We start from the raw sequence: 22,457 nt of genomic DNA, 5'->3' as shown, positions 1-22,457 counted from the left end.
TTTGTAAAATATAGTCACTTTCTCTTTCCCTCTTTTGTTACTATCCTCACATATTTTATATCAATACATATCACATATCCAATATTGTTATTATATTAAGCAATCTAATATCTTTTTACAGATTAAGAAATAAAAGGGATAATATATTTAATGAATTGCTTATATTTACTCACATATTACCATTGCCAAAATTCTTTTATTTTTCCCTCTAAAACATGAGTGTAATGCTATTTTTCATCCAGGCTGCCTAACTACTTTTCTCAAGCTTTGCTGATCTGAAAATGTATTTGGTCTCATTTCTGAAGGATAGTTTTGTGAGATGTAGAATTTTAACAGGTTTTTTTGTTTGTTTCTTTTTCTTTTGTTTTTCTGGAGTATGTCAGTACATTGCTTTCCTGCATCTGCTGGTTTTGATGAAAGGTCAGGTTTTGAATACAATTTTTCTCTGTTGTAATGAATTGCTTCACTTCTAAACTTCAAGATTCTCTGTCTTTCCTTTATGCAGTTTTACTATGATAGCTCTTTCTGGGTTTCTTTGTGCTTCTTTTAATCATGGTCCACAGATCTACTTGCAGTGACAGAATTTGGGAAATTTTAAAAATATGCTTTGCCCATGCCTTTCTCCTCTTTCCAATATAACGATGTGTCTGGAGACCACTAAAAGGTCTCATTGTTTGGTATCTTCATCGAGTGCTCATTAAACACATAAGAAATCTTGTCTTAATATAGAATTTCATGATACATAAACGCTGAATTCCACCAGTGATCCTGATACTGACTATGACTTGTTGTTCACAGTTTGTCATCCTCTGACTATTTCTAGTTACCAAACAGTGCATAAGTTTATGCGGCACAACGTGACAGTTTCCCAAATCTTAGTAAGTAATAAAGGCATACCAATGGCTTTTTAAAGCAATCTGTAGTTGTGTTAATAACTATCATGACAATTTCTATATAATATAAATTTATATGATACAAGTTTATGAATTCACAATATTTTTAAATCAGCTAAGAAACTTCTAAATAAAGAATACGTTACTAACACCAGCTAAAACACTGAGTTAAAATTCTGCTTCCTAGTCAATCATATGACGAAGAACAATTTATTTAGCTCTAAGCTTCAACCTCTTCATCTGCACCTTAGAAATATTCAAACTTACAATATTAACATTGGACTGTTGTGAGAAATAAGTAAGACAGCATGTTTAGAAGCGTATTAAGGTAAGGACTGAAAAAGTCCATGGAGATTTAGACAATTTTTTGTATTCAGAGCTTTTGATCTGAAATAATAGCAGCCTTCATCTTTCACATGGTGGAAAATCTGTAATTGCATCACCAGTGTTCTTCACACACATGCTGTAATGCGATGCACATTTATTGTGCTAAAATATTTCACTGGAGCCCTCAATAATGATCTTTTATGTCTGTCACTGCAAAAATTAACATGAATTGCTTCATTCTACAATTGACAGGCAAAATTTTGTAAATTGAAGACAAAACTCCATGAGACTAGGACTATCATTCTAAGTAACCTTATGTAAATTGCTTCAATCGTTACTCTTTGTAAGTCTGAGTAATTTGATGGGTATCTGCCAGCTAATATTAATAAAAAGCTGAAAGCTGTTAGAGCGTGCGAATTTAAAACTATGAAAATCCTGTCTTATTTTTGTCATTAATTTTAAAGATTAAAATTTTTTAATTAAATAACTTTTCCTGGCTTATTTAAATTTGTGAAATATTGTATTACATATTATCCTGTTTTGTCTACTAGAAATACAAATTAATATTTTTGTATTTAAGACAATTTTAGAATTATATAACCATTCCTTATCTGAATGTGTTCATAATTGTATAAAAATCACCCTGAGCTTTTAAAGTTTTTACCTTACTAAGCTTTTAAACATGCTACCGCATATATTTCTCATAACAATTAATAATCCTTTATTAATATGTAAGCATGAATAAGCTACAGATGAGGAAATTGAGGTTTAGAGATAAACTGCCCTTTGTCACACAATTTGCTAGCAAACAGAATTTTTTTCAGAGATTATTTTTGTTTTTTTATTTCATGTGTAAGAGTGTTTGTCTGCGTGGACAGAGCTGCATCACCTGCATGCCCAATATTGAGGAAGCCAGAAAAGTATGCTGGATCCACGGGAACTGGAGTTACAGATGGTTATGACCACTATGTGGGTGCTGGAAACCGAACTCATGTTTTCTATAAGAGCAGCAAGTGTTCCTAAATACAGAGTCAACTCTCCAGCCCCAAGCAAAGAGAATTGTAACTGGGGGTTTGACCTGAAGTATTTGTTCAAAGACAATGCATTTAAAGTAGTACAAACTTAATTTCCAAACTGAAGGAACTGAAGGTGCAATGTGTGAAGTATTTGCTCACGATCACACAGTTAGAAGCACAATCTCCACAAACTGAACACTTTCTGATTGGTTCAGTGTTTTTCCAAGCCTCCTCTCTCTGACTCTTAACCAACTTACAACAATCTGTATAGCTTTTATCATATAGGTTTCTGTCTGAATAGTAATATAGTATAAAATCAAAAGAAAGATCTGGAGTGTATTCATGTACTCATTCATGCATTTCGTGGTTCGGCCTTCCTTGAGTGTCTGCCATGTGACAGATACTTTACCAGACAGAAAATCTAAGCTGAACTCGTTATCTACCATTTTACTCTTGTTTTTGAACAAAAATCTCTAGATTCTCAGCTTCTTAATTAGTAAAATAAACATGGTATCAACTTTCTTCACAGTATTGAAAAACTAAATAAAAGCCTGTAGAGATGGCACAGAGGTGAAGAGCTGCTTCTGCAGAGGACCTGGGTTTGGTTTCCAGCATTCACACAGCAGCTAACAACCTCTGTAATGGTAGTTCCAGGGGATCCAATGCCACTTCTGTCATCCACAGGCACTGCATAAACAGGTGCACTTACATACATGCAGGCAAAACAGGCCCCACACAGTGGGCAAAGCTTAAACCCTCTAGGCAAGAGATTAACTTATCCTTCTCTTTGAAAACTGAAGCCTCCTTCCAAGAAAAGAGCCCCATGTTGGCAACTGATGACCACCAAAGAAAAGAACGGCATAACATCCCCATCATACTGTGAAATCTACCAACCAGCAGTCCCTATCCAAGCACCCAAGGACTCTACTCAACATATCTGACTCTGAAATTTGGCTGATAGTCAAGTTCTCCAGGTAGTTGAAGAATGCTTCTAGCAAGAAATAGACCAAAACAGACAAGCATAAAAATGAGACAGAGAAAGTACAGAAATAGCAGATCACTCTGAGTTTGAGGCCAGCCTGATTTACATAGTGAGTTCCAGGACAGCTGGGGCTACAGGGAGACCCTGTCTCAAAATGACCAAAAAAATAATAATAACCTCATAATTATATAATTTACCCTCAAAGACATAAGAGAAAGCTCTTCTTGATTCTTCTTTGATTTCCTTACATTCACCATTCAAATCTCCTGAATTTTTTACTTCCTATTAATGTATTTCCAAAACATTTTTACTACTCTATTTGATGGCCCATATTCATATTTAATGGATATATCTTCCAAGAATAGTAAAAGTAGTAGTATTTTCATTCTAATTTATAGAAGAAGAAACAGACATGGAAAAAACTTGATCTAATACTTTTTATTAATTCTTCAAGAATTTCATACAATACAGCTTGATCATATTCATCCCCAACTCCTCCCAAATCCAACCCAACCCAAAGTTTGGGGGAGCCCCAACTTTGTGTCCTCTTTTTATGTTATTAATTTTATTATTTGAGAATTTCATATATGCATATGTGTTTTCATCAAGTCCACCCTCCTTTCCCTCCCCACCAATTACTTCCCTATACCTCCCACCACTATTGTCGTCCAATTTCATGCATTTTTAAGTCAACTTAGTCCAATTAGTGCTGACACTTTGTGCATGAGTGTAGGGCCATCTACATGGGTAGCCTAAGAAGTTGCATCCTTGAAGAAACTGACTCGCACTTTCCCAGCAGCCATCAACTGTCAATAGCTCCTCAGCTAGGAGAGGGACTTCATGACACTGGATTTTTGGCTGGCTTAATCTTGCACAGGTCTTAAACATGCTGTCATAACTGCTATGAATTAGTATGTGCAACTGCTCTGTTACTTTTAGAAAACCGTTTCACTATAGTCATCCACTGGCTCTGATTCTTACCATCTTTCAGCCCCCCTCTTCTGTGATGATCCCTCAATCTTGGGAGAAGGGGGTGCGATATAGATATTCTATTTAGGGCTAAGAACTATGCAGTCTCTTATTCTCTGCATGTTAACAAATTGTGAGTCTCTGCTAAATGCCATCTACTGCAAAAAGAAGCTTCTCTGATGAGAACTGAGAGATGCACTAATCTAGATAAAGGTTCTTGGCCCCATTAACGGTACCAGGCATGAGTTCTATCTTGTGGAGAAAGTCATAAATCCAGTTAGAAAGTACTTGAATATTCTCAGAACATTTTTGCCACTATTGGGCCCATGGGCATATCATGCCAGGCTGGATGTTATTGTAGTTCACAGGTGGGTTAGACAGATGATTGCTTTTCTCCCCCAGTAGCATACAAAGAACCTTCTAGCCCTATGAAAGCTATCCAGTACAGATGAAGTTTACTAGCTTGATTTCTCCATGTTCTATGACTCAAGTTTGTGGTGTCTTCACATACAACCTTATTCCCAAGTTCTAAAGGTTAATCAAGAGCAACAGCAATAGCTTGTAATATTTGGCTGTCTACGGGACCTTAATGACCAACAACTCCAAAAGAGGTAACCCATTCCTGGCACTGGACTTTGAATTTGATAGCCTCTGTCTAGGAGAGGCACTGTCCCCCATTATAGGTGTGTATTTTTTTTTTCAAATAAACTATCAAGTCTAATTTGTGCTGTCCATATAAACCTGGGTGTGGGGTCAATACTGGAGTGTGGCTGACCTATCAGGAGCCACACCATTAAAGAAAACTGACTCTCCTTTCCCCTAGAAACAATCAATTATCAATAGCTCCTCAGATATGGATGGGGGTTCATGAGCCCCTTCCCCCTCCATGAAACATGGAAAATTTAAGGCTTACTCAAAATCATATACTCAGGTAGGAATGCAATTCAAATCTGACTATAAGCAGTTGGGTTTCAGAGTTCAGACTGAACTAAGAGTAAACTGACTCTTGGTGGGCACTAATGCTGTTGACTAAAATCTATCCTAAGAGTCAAACTGGGGTTCTAGCCACCTACAGATGAGAAACCTCTAGACAGGTAATTTCTTAAGGATGTGGTTTAGATTCCAAATTAGCTCATGTAGGACTAATGTACTTCAAGTAGTCATGGAACAATTAGTGGCTTAGAAAACCCTTGTCACTAAAACAGCTGAATTCAGAAATACCTAATCTCAGTACAAAACTGATGAACCTTAAGGTTATTAAGACCTGTGGAAGACACCTAAATTTATCCTGCAATAGGATCAAATACTGTATTAATACTGAGTAAAGGATAGCTAAAACTTATCTAATAAGCTCCTTACTAGTTTTGAAATCATTACAAGATGATGAACAATTCAAAACACAGATATTGACAAGAGCACTCAGGTCAGGGAAGAGGGAAGAAGGGAAAGCCCTGGGCATCAATGGTAGCTGTTTTCTCTCTACTAGAAGGATGATGGGCCCTGGCATCCAGACATTTGACAATGTGATTTAGGTTATCATCAAGGATGATTACATATCTTCTGGTTCCACTTGACCAGTAGAGGTATCTATTTCTTCAACTACGTAGCTAGATAAAAAGGCTCTTGTGGGCAGCCTGGGAATCTAATTAAGATTTATAACATTTTATCTTTTGAGTAAATGTGTCTGAAATCACAACATCAAATTTGTATAACTATGGAAATTGACTTTTATCATTTTACATCTATTTAGTTGCCTTGGGAGATCAATTCTCTCTGCTTCAAACTTCAGACTAACTAACAATGTCTCAATCACGTTCAATGCCCTGACAGATACAATTAATCTCCTCACAAGCCACAGATCATGAGTCATTCAATCATAGAGGGAAAAATCAATCATATTTTTCTTAAAAAAGAACAAAGAGCCAAGTCACCTTGGAGAAAGTTAGTGAATTCCTTCCTTTGTCTAATACATATAAATTTCAGTAAAAGGAAAATCATGGCAAGTGTGATCAAAACCACCATATAACATATTTCTCTGCTAAGCTTTTGAAGGAGAAATGCAAGTCTCAGTCCATTACTACCCACAAACATCTCTGTGAAAGTAACAAGAATAAATACCTATACTAGTTGAACACTATCACCCCAAAACTCACATATCTGAAATTTCAGAATGTGACTTTATTTACAAATAGTCTTTACAGATATAATTAGCTAAGCTAAGCTAAAACCACACTTGATTAAAGTAAGCCTGAAATTCAGTGACTGGTGTCCTTATAAGAAGTGGGCAAGAAAGCTGGAGAGACAGCTCAGAGATTAAGAGCACTTACTGCTCTTGCAGAGGACCAGGGTTTGCTTCCCAGCACCCATGCGGTGGCTCATAAGCACCTATAACTGTGGTTCCAGGATATCTGACGCACCTATAACTGTGGTTCCAGGATATCTGATGCCCCATTCATGCAAGTGATTTACCAGGGCCCAAATTACTAAATGGTATTATGGGGTGAATTGTGTGCCCTCTCCTTCCCCCACAAAGTAAACATGCTTAAATTTGTATGCTGAACCTCAGTACTTCAGTGCCAAGCAGACTGTGTGACTCTGGAGATAGGATCTTTACAGAAGTGATGAAGTTAAAATGAGGGCATTAAGGTGGGCTCTAGCCCAAACAACCAGTGTCCTTATCAAAAGAAGACAACCGAATATGGACAGGAGCAGAATGGAGACCTTATGAGAACACAGGGATGCAGGTATAAGACATCCATCTACAAGCCAAAGAGAAAGCCTAGGACAGATCTTCCCTCCTAGCTGTCAGAGTTTTGATATCTTTGACCTTGGGCCTCCAGAACTGTGAGGCAGTAATTTCTAGTGTTTAAACCCATCTGAGGTACTCAGTCATAGCACCCTGGAAGACTAATCAAGTGGTTTATCTATTGTACAGTGATTAAAAGCAAAGACAGACTCTAAATCCTGAATTCCATGCTCCAATATCCAATCTACATAGGCTACCATGGCAAGGAAGCAACCTCTGGGCTGTACTGGAAGCTCTCACCCTGAAAACCCTTAGACCTGTGCCAGGTGCAGTGGCACATACCTTTAATCCCAGCACTGAGAAGGGAAAGGTAGGTAGGTCTCTATGACATCAAGGCCAGCCTGGTCTACATAGCAAGTTACAGTACAGAAGGAACTTTAGGGAGACCCTGTCTCAATAACTAACTAAGTAAGTAACTAGCTAACTAACTAGCTAACTAACTAAGTAACTAGCTAGCTAGCTAACTACCCTTAAACTTGCCTCCTGCTTTTGCTTTCACTCTTCCTCTGCCCTTTCTTGTCCTCCAGATCAGGAAGGCACAGCAACAAGATCCTGCCAGATGCCAGGACCACACTTTTACACTCCCCAGCTCCTGGAACTGTGAGCCAAATAAATCTCTCCTCTGAACAAAACTGAAACTTGTATGGCTTCTTAAAGGCCTTGCTAAATATGTTATGTTAAACTCTCATGAGCTCAACTCCCACATCAACACGATATCTTCATATAGATGTCTTAAGAACTCAAAATGTAAAAACAAAACAACCCTCCTGTGGGGAAAAAACCCACCCATCTCCTATGACCAGCCCACTAATTAGGAACACCTAATCAAAATCATCCTCACTCCCTGCACTTGGCAAAGGCAATAGGCTTTCTCCCTCTGTTCGTTTTCTAGAATATAACTTCTCAATCTAGTCTTCACTGTTTATTTTATTTCTAGTTCAAGGTCCAGCTGACATCTTAGCACCCTTCACCAAATGGAGGAATTTCCTGATAATTTACATTGTAATACTTCAGAAATGGTTTTGCATTGATATGTCATTGTATGTTATTCTTCACCTTATTATCTATATCCTCTGCCTGCCATCTGGAAGACATATTCCTCCAGAGCACCCACTGTATCTAATAATCCATCTTATTTACTGATTCTAGCTTAATGATGTTCTGTAAGTCACTCAATAGCTGTTATGGGGAGAATGTCAGACAAGGTCACTAACTTCAGTAAGATTATATATGAACAGAGAAAGGAAGAAACCATTTCACATTCCAGTAAGAACTACAATGGAAATGAGAGGCAGGTAACACGGTGAGTAAAGACAGGTAAGACAATAGCTAGAGGCTACTGAAGATAGGATGGCCATCAGAAATTTCTCTGAGAAAAGGGCAGTTGAATTTATACCTAGTATCTAAAAATAGCAAGAAAAAGCATTCTCACCAATGGAAGTTTGCATGCAAAGCCCCTGAGATGGTAACTGTGGCAGGGTTGAAGGAAAAGCTGTCAGAAAGTATTGATATAGGTTTTAAGTAAGGGGCATGATTAAATATGATTTAGGCTTTTTTTGTTTAAGATTACAATAGTTTCAGAATACAGAAGAGACAGTAAGAATGCAAGAGAAGTAGAGGGCTAATTGGGAGAGGTCTAAGGAAGAACTGACGATGTCTGGGCATAAGAGTAAAGAGAGATTCATATACTGTAGACAGACAACAATCTGTTAGAGATGTAATCAGTAGAACTACATGCGGCTACATTTAGATAACTGGATGTTACCATTACTCCTGTAGGGAAACCACAGCTGGGGATACAGTAGATACAACAGAATTATAATACGATGCAAGTTTTAGGTAAATTGTACATCAGCCTTATTTAGTAGTAGTATCTTACTCTTTTTAGAAATTAATGAATTCAAGAGGAAATCCCTGGGAGGCAGATGGATGTACGAAATGGACATGAAGACAAGGTTATAGTTTAAAAAAAAAATACATGTGTGAAAGTCACCATCTTAGAGCTGCTATTTAAACTTGTGAAATGAATGGAATCACCAGGGAAGCAGTGTATATTAGAGAAAAGGCCCTTTCCTGTTCTTACACTCTGTAACTTTCAGGAGTCAGTATAAGGAAGAAAAAAGCCCACTACCTAGAGTATCAGATATTCCAAAAGACAGTATTTCAACCATGTGAAAACTGCTTTAATGTTGAACAAGCAAACAAACAAATGCAGACAGGAGTATATTTGGTTTATAATAAAGAAGTGATGGATAAACTTTCTTAGAAATTTCAGCTAAATGGTGATGAAGAAAGCCAACCTAAATGAAATAAAAAGAATAAGGTGAGAAAGTGGAAATAGAGTTTTTTAAAATTAAGAATTAGTATAAATCCCATTGGCAGATGTGGTAAACAAGCCAGACCAGTGACAGAATACACTTAATCTTTGACTACCCTGACAAAACTAGGCTGCAAATCACTGATACTTAGATCGTTTCTTCAGCAGAAGATGTGGCTGTGGTCCCTTGGATGCAAGAATAAACTAAGCTTGGGGCTGGAGAGATGGCTCAGAGGTTAAGAGCACTGACTGCTCTTGCAGAGGACCTGGATTCGATTCCCAGCACCCACATGGAAGCTACAAACTGTTCTTCACTCCAGTTCCGGGGAAATCTAATGCCCTCTTCTGACCTCCCCAGCACTGCACAACATGGGTGCACCCACACACATGCAGGCAATACACTAATAGACATAAAATAAAAGTAATAAATAAAATATTAAAAAAGGAATAAACTGAGCTCTTAGGTAAAGATAACTTGTATTTTTTTTAAATGACAGAGAAGTGAAGCTACTAATCTACATTATGAGAGTGAACTGAAAAATCCCAGTGAACAAGAAATTTGATTTCCCATTTAGTAGAGACACTTTCCTTAACATAAATTTACAAGGGAAAAGATAGAGCCATTTTATTTCATAAAACTACAGTCTTGGGGCTGAGAGATGGCTCAATGGTTAAGAGTACTGGCTGCTCTTCCAGAGGACCAAGGTTTGGTTTCCAGAACCCACAGGGCAGCTAACAACCACTCATAACCCCAGTTCACTCCCACTTTTGACCTCCCCTCCATGGGGTGGCATACACAGGTGCACTTACACACGTACCCAAAACACTCATACACATGAAAATAAAAATAAATAAATCAAAAAATATTTAATCTACAGTCTTATCTAAAAAATATAGCTACATTATGAGAAGTTAGAACAGTGGGAGGAAACATTACAACAAAAACAATCCCAATACATAAGGGTAAACGCATATTAATAAGCCAGCCAATACAAAGTAAAGGCTAAGAACATAGGAATCAGGAAATAAGAAATTCAAAGGAGGGCTGGAGAGATGGCTCAGTGGTTAATAGCACTGACTGCTCTTGCAGAGGACCTGCATTCAATATCCAGCATCCACATGGTGGCTAACAACCATCCTTAACTCCAGTTTCAGGGGATCTAAAGTCCTTTTCTTACCTCCTCGTGCATTGCAAGACATAGGTGCACTTACACGCATGCAGGCAATACATGCATACACATAAAATAAAATTTAAAAAAATTTTAAAAAGTTCAAAGGAGCAATAAGGGAAGTAAAAACTTCCATTTTTAAGAATTTCCCACAAAAGTCATGAATACAGAATACTATTACTCGGAGAAGTATTTTAGGAGTTCTGCAACAGAATCAGATATAAAAATATTCCTCCGATTCCTGCACAGCCTCTCCTTTAATGTTCTTTTTCCTCACTTCTCTGAAAGCAGCAAGGTGATCCTGTCTAATCTAGCATCACTTGACTGTAGGAGGTATTGATTTATAATTTCAATTTACTACAATCCAGTGAAATACGCAACAATATAACTCTAAAACTTTACGTGTTTTAAGACGTAGAATACTTACACTCTTACAAGCATCATACAAATACAAAAACAAAGATAAATAAAAAGTGCCTACCTTCCCTAATGGCCGTGAAAGGTGTGCCTTCTTCCTCCTGCAGCCTGATCACCTTCAAAGCCACCAGCTTCCCATTTACTCTGTGGGAAACCAAAGAACAGATGAAAAGTGAATTTGTGAAAATATGTGCCTGCTATGGTTCTAATTATTCTCCCTAAAGTTTCTATTTTATGGAATTTTGCATTGAAAATGTCAGTGACTCAATTACACTGCCACAGCAAGATTAATTTCAGTAAGACTAGGAATTCCATATCATCATCATAAATATTCATATTTTAAATATTCACACTTGCATAGGCCAAGATTTAACTGGAATTTTCTGTGATCACTCTTTTCCTTCCAGAATGAAGCTAGCATTTAACAAAATCATTTGACAATTATTCTCAGATTAACTAAAAACCAAGCAGTCAAAGTAACTCCTTTTCCTTTGTTTCTCAGAACTGCATCTTTGTTTCTTTTACTGAAATGTCTATCTTGGGTTTGGATGGGGTCATCCAATCCCAACGGGCAGACACCTGACACTCTGCTCTCCTTTCTTTCTCAGTAACACTCATTCTCCCATCTCTCCTGGCTCTCAGTAAGGACCTCCTAAGATTGTATTTGACCTGGTTGTGTGTTGTATCACAGTATATCATCAAAAAAGTGCTGAATTAACTATTACAAGATTACAAAAGATCTATTCAAATCAGGTGGTTCTTCCAAATACATTCTAACATATGTGTCAGCTCTAATAAAAAGTAGGATTATATTATGGAAATAACTTTTTAGCCAGTCAGTTCTGTCAATTATCAATATGAAAGATGTGATGATCTATATGGTCTTTTTGATTGCTTTACTTTCCATTTTTACTAGGCCTACTGGCATACTTTATTAGGTTCATTTGTTCATTAAAACATTTTTAAAGCACATATCAAAACTGTAAAAAGTACAAGAAAATACTTAATGCAAAGTAAACCATTCTGACACACTCCTGAAACCAGCATTAACCACCATTAATAGTAAGTCTCTATCCTTTACTGTCCCTACCACAGGATAGGAAGCCATAGCCATTCTAAGAAATACTATATATATGCATATAATATATATGTAAATATATGTATATATACACAGCAAATATATATTATATATATATACATATATATGTATATAATTCAAGTCCCACATAAATTGACACATGCATGCATAGACACATACACAGTATATAATCTCACTCACATACAGAAAGAACAGTATGTGATAAAGAGTATACTGCATACTCATTACTTAAGCACTTATGTGATTTCCTTATAAATACACAGAAAACTGCATCTTGTTTTTGGAAGGCCACAGGTGCTACACTGTAAAAGTATAACATATTTACTTTTATCCCAGTCTTCTACTGACAAATATTTAGCTTGCTCCCAAATTTTTGCTACTATGAATGATAATATAAGAAATATTCTTACACACACAATTTCACCCCATAAAAAGAATTTGAATGACAAATTTCTAAAATTAGAGTTGCAAGGTCAAAAGTTTGTGAAATTCTAATTCTTATGTTAATGAATAATAAAAATTCATACTACAAATCAGATACCAATTTACTCTTCCTATAGCAAACAATGGCAGTTTCTATTCTTTCCCTTAATCACCTTGTTATCAATATTTTGTTTTGCCAATCTTATAGGTCAAACATGGTTTCTTGTTGCAATTTTGATTGCTATAAAAATCTTCAGAGAGGGGCTGGAGAGATGGCTCAGCGGTTAAGAGCACTGATTGCTCTTGCAGAGGACCTGGGTTTGATTCCCAGCACCCACATGGCGGCTAAGAACAGTCCTTAACGCCAGTTCCAGGGGAATCCAAAGCCCTCTTCTGACCTCCACAGCATTGCACTACATGGGTGCACTAACGTACATGCAGGCAATACACTCATACACATAAAATAAAAATAATAAATACAATATATTTTTTATAAAAGATCTTCAGAGGAACAGAAAAGTAGCACACATGTGACCCTGAGAGTCCTGTGCCTAAATCTAAAATAAAGAATGATAATGTCCTTAAAAATAAATAAAAATTTAAAACTACTAACTGACTTACTTTGTTCAAAAACTGTCACAGAAAGGAAATCCAGAGGCCAGCCTATTCACACAGTCCAGCCACTTTGTGGCATTTCTCATGAGCCCACTTTAAATCCATTATCACTGGTGATGGTAATGGAATAGGACATCTGGTTACAGGGCTGCTCAGTATGCAGTCTCCTAGATGTTACAATTTGTGTTGCTTCCCCTGTGTTTCAGCTGGAAAGACAGGTCTGCTGCTTTTCTGCTCTGCAGCCTCGTCTCCTGAGTACTTTACCTTGACTTTTCTAATCCTGTTTGTGCTCTAGGTACCCAGGTGCAAGCAAAAAAATGACTGCATGTGGGGTTCAGCTGTTGTTGGAGCCTGATCTTCATTGTCCTTTAGGACTAGGAAAGCCTTTGGCAGGTCTTGAGGCTGGGATGCAGTCAGTACTGACATCTGCACAGACTTTCCTCAGCCCAGTTGAGCTCATCACTGGCTCCCACAGGAGGCAGTAACCGATTCCAGGAACGCCTTGGAATTTTCCCTTCATTTACAGACATTTTCCCCTTCATCCATAAAATACACACACCACCTTCTTCCCACAAAGTTTTCCATTTCCCTTGAGAACATTCAGCTTTATATACCAGGAACTGAATTCTGGAATATAGGCCCTCATACTTCTAAGATCTGTGCACTTAAAACACACTCTCAGACCAGAAATCAGGACTGATCTTCAGAACATTGAAAACAGCCCAGTCTCTGAGTTAGCACTCACTCCTGAACTGCAACAAAAGATGAAACACCCCCCGACTCGCCGTCCCCCAGAACTCTTATAGACCAATCAGTATCACACTGCTGTGAAAACATTTAATTATGTGCTAAACTATAAAAAAGACCCACATTTATAGAATTCTAATTCTGCATTTCTATGAACTAAAACTCCAAGTGTTAGTTTTTTAGAGCTACAATCATCTCAATAGCTGCTAACATCAAGATTTTACACAGCATGTCATATAAAACTAAAAATTTCCTTAAAACGTATTCTACTACATTATAAGCTCCCTGAGCAAAGAGATGGTTCTGGTAACTGATGTGTCCAGTATCTAGAACCTTCCTGGCACAGAGTATGTTTTGCTGAATGAATTCTGATGCTGTTAATACACTGATATTTCCTTCCTTGATTATGCAAAATAAACATAGAAAAAGGTATAAAATTATTATTTCCAAAAATTTCAGAAGCACCAAAAATTTTGTAATGCTTTCAATGTCCTTTTTCATGTCTGGCTTAACTATTTCTCTGTTTTCCTTTTTTCAGATTAAAAGTGCAGTCTCTTTCATCTTTATGCATATGGAGGCAAATTTTCATTTTGTGTAAGTTTTAGAACTTGTAGATTATTTTGTTAACCTTTTTACACCGAACAGGCACATTGGAAAACACTCCCCATCTTTTATTAATCTGAGCACAAACCACTATTCAGTATCTCCCTCATCTCCAACTGCTTCACTGGTTTCCCACTAAGAATCATATTGATCACCAAACTGCTCTTTAACCTGAGAGTCACTGACTTTCTTCTTTCTTAATTAGTTTTTCTCTACATGTCTGGACACTCACCAACTGCTGAGTCCCTCAGTTTCAAAGCCTAGCCAAAATGTTAAGTTACTGGCTCTACTACTGGAAAAGGCACCTTTAGAAATAATAATATTAGGAAATTTTCTAATGCCCTACTTTTCGTATAAACTTTTCATAAAACTTTAGATTGGCCTGAAAGACTTAAAATTCTAAACTACTAAGTCATGGATAAATTGTCAGTTTTTAGGCATATCAAATGAAGATAAATGTTATTCTTTGAAAAACAAAAGAAATGTGATATTCTCTATCTTATACTTTTAAACTATTTTATGAGGGTTCAAAACATGTAATTCAAACATTGATTTAAATAAGCACAAAATTCAAATTCAATCAATAGAACTGTTTACAGGAAAACATTGATGATTTCCCCTTTAACAAGTCATATTAATTAAATCAAAAGCTAATGAATAAGAGGCAATCAAGGTTTGATTGCCAGTGGAGACATTAATTCAGGTAAATAAGAGTGAGAAAAACATGCTTTAACTTGTATTAATATCACCACAGAACACTTACTAGAGCTATTTCCAACTTTGCCTCCAGTTGCTCTAAGCTCCACAGAGAGACATTTTACTTCAGAGATTCTCCTACAACTTCCATTCCCATCATGACCTCCCTGTAGGATACCCTTTAAGTTCGAGGATGAGTGACTCACTGCTTTAGTCTGTTTGTCACAAGGGATGAATTTCCAAGTGCAGTATGAGGCAGAACTGCACAAACAGGGGACAGCTCCATGCACAGAGACCTGAGGAGACTGGGTGGCCAGGCCGAGCCATGTGAAGTAGGACCCCACCTTCAAACAGGTTCCAACCACAAATCCAAAACTGACTAACTTCAGAATCTGTGTCCACAATTCCATGTGTCCCTTTACATTTGTAGATAGAAAATTCTCAAGCGAGTAAAGCCAAAGTGCTTGGAACAAAGTCAATTACCTACCCATAATTTCATCCATTCATTCACTTGTTATTCAAAATTCTGCAAAACCTATAAAGAAAAACTCCCCATGCTCTTCTGGGTACATTTTCCAGTTTCAAATGATGATGCTCTGCCAGGCGTGGTGGCGCACGCCTTTAATCCCAGCACTTGAGAGGCAGAGGCTGGCGGATCTCTGTGAGTTCGAGGCCAGCCTGGTCTACATAGTGAGTTCCAGGCCAGCTGAGGCTACAGGGAAACCTTGTCTCAAAAAGACCCCCCTCCCCCCAAAAAAAAGATGATGCTCAAAGAGAATTTCCTCACAGATAAATGATTCTCAAAGGAAAGCCTGCAGGGCTTCTATTGCATTAGTTACCTCAAATTAATAGGATAACTTAGTTCAATAAAACAAAATTACAAACATTATCTAGGTCATCTTTGAAAATAGTGTCCATGTGCTAACACCTAGAAGAAATTATTTCTGGAGGATATAAAGGAAATTAAAGCAGTATACCTAAAAGAAATTTAATATAGCTGGGAAATTCAATATATTCTTCCTCTCTCATCCATTATGATCTTGTCTCAAGAAAAATAATACCACAGAAACCAGGTACACTGCTCTTGTTCCTAGCTGTACCCGCACAGAGGCAACAGAAGGCAATGCAGAGCCACCAAGGGAGTGAGAGAAGCAAGCTGCAGCAGAACAAGGGACATGTCTGGGGTAGAGTTGATGAGTGTGGGGCAAAGTTATTACCCATACTTGGAAAATTGTATCAACTGGGCTTCATTCATTAATAGCATCCTTTAAAATGAGTGCAAAATGCTCAGTATCTAGTATTAAATATATTTCAAAACTTAACTAAACATTCATGGCCTTGCTATTGTCATTTAAATACAATTTTTTATTCAGATGTGACTAAGAAACGGCCTCAACAGTATTTAATTGCTACTCTGGCATATCCTAACACCACCACCAGACCTTACTCTGGGGAAAGAAATTTGAGTAATTAGAATTTCAAGGTAAACTGTCAGTAATAGCACTTTGTCCTAATAGTTATCAAAATGATATAGACAGAAATAGAAGACTCATATTAATCCCCACTAAATTGATTTCTTTTTAAAGAAACCTAAGATTAATCAAATAACAGTGTAAAGGCCATTTATTGAGGATTCAATGCAATGGGCAAAGGGAATGTTCAATCAGCATCTCTTGCCTATAAAAATAAATGACTGCTACTAAAGCATAATTCATGATTTTCTATTTTTATCAAATATGCAGACTCATAATACTTTGTAAACAAAATTATAGTTTTGAACATTTTGAATATTAATAATGTTCGTGGTACAAAACAGAACTGTGTACATTTCCACAATTTTAACTGACCAACTTTGCATTCTTCTAAAAATAAAATCTGTCAGCAAAGAATTTTAGAGTCTTGTTATCTTGCAAGAGAAGAAACCTCGGTGACAAGGCTTCCACATAGACAAAAAGATCCTCATGGGCTGTCAGTCTCTGAGTTCTCACTGCCTCAAACAAAGTAATCCCTTGAAGATTTTGATGGAATTCAAAACACTCTACAATAATCCAAATTATTTCTTTCTTTCTGCTGTTGAGGAAAGAAAAAAATCTTCCTTTAAGTTCTATCTGCTTTGTGTTCTAAATCCACAAAAAAACTAAACTTAGTCCTCTTCTACAGGACAACCCTTCACTAAAATTGAAGTTTTAATACTCTGTCCTTATTCAAATATTAAGTGAGAGGTTGTGAGTTTGTGCTTGGGATAAAGTAATGCATCCCTGCATTTAAGGATCTGACAGTCCAGTCAAGGCACATAACCACCTAAAATCCAAATGGAAGCGTCTGTAAGCTCCAACTTGTCAAATGCAACAATTTGATCTATATCTGTAAAATAATACCTGCAATTAAAAGACACCAAGTATGTTTATACCCATAAGACTATAATGAAATTAAGAAAGAAAACTAATTGGTCATATGGGGATGTCTCTGGAGCCGTCCCCTTAGCTTAAAGCTGTTAAATAAAGATGTTGCATTAAGCCACTTTCATATTCTTTCAATACTGTGTACGTAGATGTGACCAAATAGTTGCTAGCGGGGTTTCACTGGAAGGATACATGAGATGTAACAAATGATGAAGAGATGATAGAATATGATTATCTTCATTTTGCTAATTATGGTCATTTAATTGGTTACAAAGTGTTGCCAAAATCACATAAAGATGCTGCCAGGTTGTATCTGCCTCGTGGTGGAAGCTTTCATACCACTGCACAGAATAAGTCCAACCCAAATCTGACACACCTCAATTTAAGTGCTTACTTACAGGAGATAATAAACAAGTTAAATAATGCCATTGAGTTACAACTGCAAAAATCCAGAACAGAAGACACTTTGTAGGAGGAATGAATCTCAACAAATAAAGAAAAAAAGGAGAAAGAGTCCACAGATTAAAGAAGAAAAGTGTGTGCTAAGTGCAGTGCACTGTAATATGTGGACCCAATTTTATCTGATTCAAACAAAGGGTATGTGACACTGTATGCACTCTTAATAATATTAAGACACAGCTTTTAAAAATTGTAATTATGGAGGGCTAGAGAAATGGCTCAGCAGTTAAGAACACTGGCTGTTACTGCAGAAGACCTGGGTTCAAATCCCAGCACCCACATGGCAGCTAACAACTGCCCATAACTCCAGTTCTAGTTCAGGGGCTCTGTCAGCCTCTTCTGTCCTCCACGGGCATTGCAAACACAGGTACACTTCCCTACAGGCAGGCAATTCACACATACACATAAAAAAATAATTAAAAATGTTAACTGTGTCATGTTAACGCAGTATAGCTATATATTTTGACGTGTATGTATGTGTGTCTATGTGCATGTATGCACACATGTATTCAGTGTCCACAGAGGCTAGAAAGGGGTATTGGATCCCCTGGAGCTAGATTAACAAGCAATTGTGAGAGGCTGAATGTGGGTGTTAGGAACTGAACTCTGGTCCTCTGTAAAAGCAGCAAGTGTTCTTAGCTGCTGAGCCCTCTCTCCAGCCTCATAGCCACATGTTTTAAAACAAGAGCTCCCATCTTTCAACTAATACACTACAAAATAATAATTATATTTGGAGTTTGTCTCAAGACTAATGAACTGAAAGACTAGAAGAAATGAAATAACAATATCAGACATGGGAGCTGACAATGCTTAAAGCTACGTGAAAGTTCATGGTTATTAAACTATGACTTTTATTAATATTTTCCACAAAACGAAGGGCAGAAAGAATGTAAGGGCCAAATGATGGTAAGAATGCTATGAAACAGTGTCTTCTGGGCATGACAAAGCCATTGTACTCATGAACTCAGCAGCTGTGGTTATCTGTACAAACCCCTACACAAGATGGAACCCATCAACAGTTCATCATGATGAGAGAGGCTCATAAAACTCCATTCCTCCCTGAGGAGCATTAGCAGATACTGGCTACTGGAGGAAGGGAGTGATTCATTTTCTTCAATGGTGTAGCCACTGGTAAATTGTCTATACTCCAATAATCTCCCACAAGGGTGGGTGGTCAGGAGGCTGAAGTGGTGATCCAACTGAAAGATGCTGGCACTCATACCAGGGTATTGGCAAGAGCAATGGGGAAAAGAAAATAATATTCTGAAGACAAAACTATTATGGTGTCATGAGGAACTAGACTAAGTGTTGGGGAATTATAAGGTATAACTCCCAATTTCCTGATTTCAGCATTTTAGCACATTTGGAGATTGAGATGAGTTCCAAGAATTATGTTTGGTAAGATGCTGGGCTGAAAACACAAACGGAGATGTAACCGACACTGATATTTATGGGTCTGGATCTCAGTACAAAGCCTAAGCCAGACATAAATTTGTGATTTACTTGGGCTGCGTAAAATAGCCAGTTTTTTGAGATAAGAAAATACTCAGAAAGAAACAGAGAATAGGCAAGAATATGCTGATCTGAGGATGATGTTCTAGATCTGGAAGAGCCTGAAGGATGGGGTAAAGACAGAGGGTACACAAAGAAGATGGGAAAAATGTCTGAGAGAGAGTAGATAATTGGTGGGTGTTATGTCTTGAGTAGTATACAGGGTCAACAGTGATGTGAACAAGATATTCCATCCTGAAAGTCTCTTGGAAGCAGTGGAATGGGGCTGCTGTTTTGGGTGTTGCTCAGTTATAGTTGCCTCTCTGTGCACAAGGTAGGGCATGCAGAAGGAAAAGGCTATGCAGAAGATTAAGGTATAGTTTCTCAGTCCTAGCTACATATTATAACCACCGGAGGTGCTAAACCACAACAGTGCCTAGTCACATCTCTGATTTAACTGATGTGTATGTTGGACAGGAGGGGTTCCTAGCACCTGTATTTTCAAAATTTCCCCTAGTGATTTTAATGTCCAACCATGGCTGAGAAACAGTGCTGAGCCCTCAGGTTCCCACAGCTGCTTCTCGCTGTCTCTCTTCCTTTGCCTGGTCTCAACACTGAAGTCTCCTTGTCACTATAAACACTCAAAAATGTTCTGGCATTGAGTGCCCTCGGTGTCTCAGCAGCAAGCTTCTTGCTAAACCTCAACTGGCCATCCCCTCCTAGGCTGTGATTGTCAGAGAGCATAAACTACCAGATGTGGTCTATTAGTGCTGAGTAGACCAGGATACTGCCCTATCCCATTCTGGAAAAATGAACTTGGCCTGAGCATTTATTAAATTGTGACAGTTACAGAACACTGCAAACTCAGATTGATCATGCCAAAAAGTATAACCTGAGTTTTTTCTCATGGGCCCTGCAATTATAGCATCTCTCACCTTTTAAAACTGTACAATTTATCTCCACTAAAACTCCAACTTGTCAGGAGCCACCAAGTGCTCCACCATCAGCTCTAAATTCCAACCCAGCTTATGACAGGCACTGGCCCCCTATCCTATTCTGTGTATTCCTCATCCTTAGAGGAATTAAAACACAACACAAGGAGGCCCAGAACTATACCCTCTGGCACCTGCACTGTGGACCCCAACCCCATCTACCTTCAGGGTCTCTGGCTTCATTGGTCATCTTTTCTCTTTCTCTAAGACTCCCTCAATCATCTTGATGTTCATTCTCCTGACCAGGCCTTATTCATGCCAGGCCTCAGTTCTTAGCTGTGCTGCACTGGCATTCTACTCTACCACTGGACTGTCCTGGACCATTCGAGCCTGTCACCATTTCATGAATGCAGTTAGGGCTTCGGGGAGAACAAATGAGCCAAATGCTCACTGTGTAAAAAGGCACTAAAATATAGCACATACTAGAATATCTACTGCCTTTCAGTAAGTTATACTGCCTGTTTCAATCACCCTTTAACAGCAGATCCAACTTCCTGTAACCGTCTTATCTACTACTACATAATCCAAAATATTTATTAACATTTATAAGCAAGTATACTTACTACTTAAAATAGTTCACTAGTGCTACACAACTAGTTTAATACTTTAAGTAGAGAAATTAAGTTATTTGGATAAAACATCACTTTTTAAACTCCTAACCTCTTTCGTACGTTCTAACTGCTCAAAAATCATCAAACAATATTTTGTTCTAAGCACGTGTTGGAGGAGCGGGAACATGAGGTACATGCAGGGGAAAGTCGTACCAACACCCCCTGCTCTGCTTTACAGAATTCATTATTTTGAGCATTTGGATACTTCAAGGCTGCTAGTATCTTCTCATTGTTCATAGTTTCCCAAGAAAACTGACAGTGATGGAACAATTTCAAGTCCAAACTTTCTTTAAAACTCCACAGAAAATCATCCCAGGGTGAAAACAAAACTCCTTAGAGAATCATGGTGCTATCTGATAATGCAATTCACTTCCATGTTTGTTTTACAAATTGGAGCCTGAGGCTAACTCTCCTTGATACCAAAGATATAAGCAAAAGAGAAGGCAAGTGCATCTGGTTTTGTCACCTTTCTATGCCAGCAGCATCTTCTAGGGTGGACTTGAGGCCTGAGCTCATCCAGGAACTTCCCGCATCTCTAACTGGGGTATCTGGGGGCATCTGGTCTGGTTGAGATCCAAAAGACTCTCATCATCCACCATGACACACTGACTTTCTGCCTATTAGGATGGATTATATATTTCTGAGGACTCTGAAGACAAATACCTCCTAGATGCAAGAAACCCCTCTTGGGAGATCAGAAAGCAACCTACATACAACTCTTGAGGAGATTACAGGTTGGTAGAGGAGGTAAGATAGTATCCAGCAACTGAAACACCTGAAGGACAAAAGTAACATTCAAAAGGCAAGTAAAACAAACTTATCAAGGCTCGGGAATGGAGGAACGGTGAGATATCAAGAGAAGGCAAAGCATGAAGAGGCCCAGGATACCAAGAGATGTAAAGGTGGCTGATGACACCTCTGAAATGACATGAGAAGGCCAGGATGACTGAGGATATGGGATGGTTTCATCAGAAATAAGTAGAAGGTAAATCAGAAAGATATACAGTTTCACACAGAGTGAGATTTGAAACACTGTGTTAATTAGTTCTATACATAGACAACTTATATTCATAAAAATGCAACATACATGGACCCACATGCACTAAAAACTGGAATGAAGAGATGAGGTGAAGACGAAGAACCACCAAGTACACAAAATGCTGCCACAATGGGATTTTTGTTTTTCCTTCTTCGCATTTTCACGCACACCTGTCTAGAGAAACATGCCACCGAGGGCTTTGAAAGCACTGTGTTTTACACTTTTAGAGAAATCATATTTTCTCCTTTTGAGGTCAAGTTGCCACTTGAAATGGATTTCTATACTCAGCAGCTTTCTTTACCCCATGGAAAAGGATTCCCCCCCCCCCACAGAATTGGATATACTTCTTGTTGCTATTATCGCTTTCCCCTATACTCCCATTCA

At 37.9% G+C, this 22,457-nt stretch overlaps 1 protein-coding gene across 7 annotated transcripts in view; it reads right to left on the bottom strand.

Moving 5' to 3' along the window:
• The window catches only part of Cdk14 (cyclin dependent kinase 14), a 633,917-nt gene that overhangs the window by 428,165 nt on the left and 183,295 nt on the right, over nucleotides 1-22,457 (bottom strand). For all 7 annotated transcript variants that reach the window (XR_003847675.1, XR_003847674.1, XM_008822523.2 and 4 more), the window contains one exon: nucleotides 10,961-11,040. Coding sequence is in view for 5 of the 7 variants with exons in the window: in XM_008822523.2 (XP_008820745.1) it covers nucleotides 10,961-11,040 (80 nt within the window). In the remaining 2 variants the exon portion in view is untranslated. The remainder of the gene's footprint in view (nucleotides 1-10,960; nucleotides 11,041-22,457) is intronic.

Source organism: Nannospalax galili, unplaced genomic scaffold (genome assembly GCF_000622305.1).
Source record: "Nannospalax galili isolate Female #2095 unplaced genomic scaffold, S.galili_v1.0 scaffold85, whole genome shotgun sequence".
In the NCBI taxonomy this organism is placed as follows: Eukaryota; Metazoa; Chordata; class Mammalia; order Rodentia; family Spalacidae; genus Nannospalax; species Nannospalax galili.
Note: the sequence above shows the minus strand (reverse complement) of the source record. Positions and strands in the feature narration are given on the sequence as shown.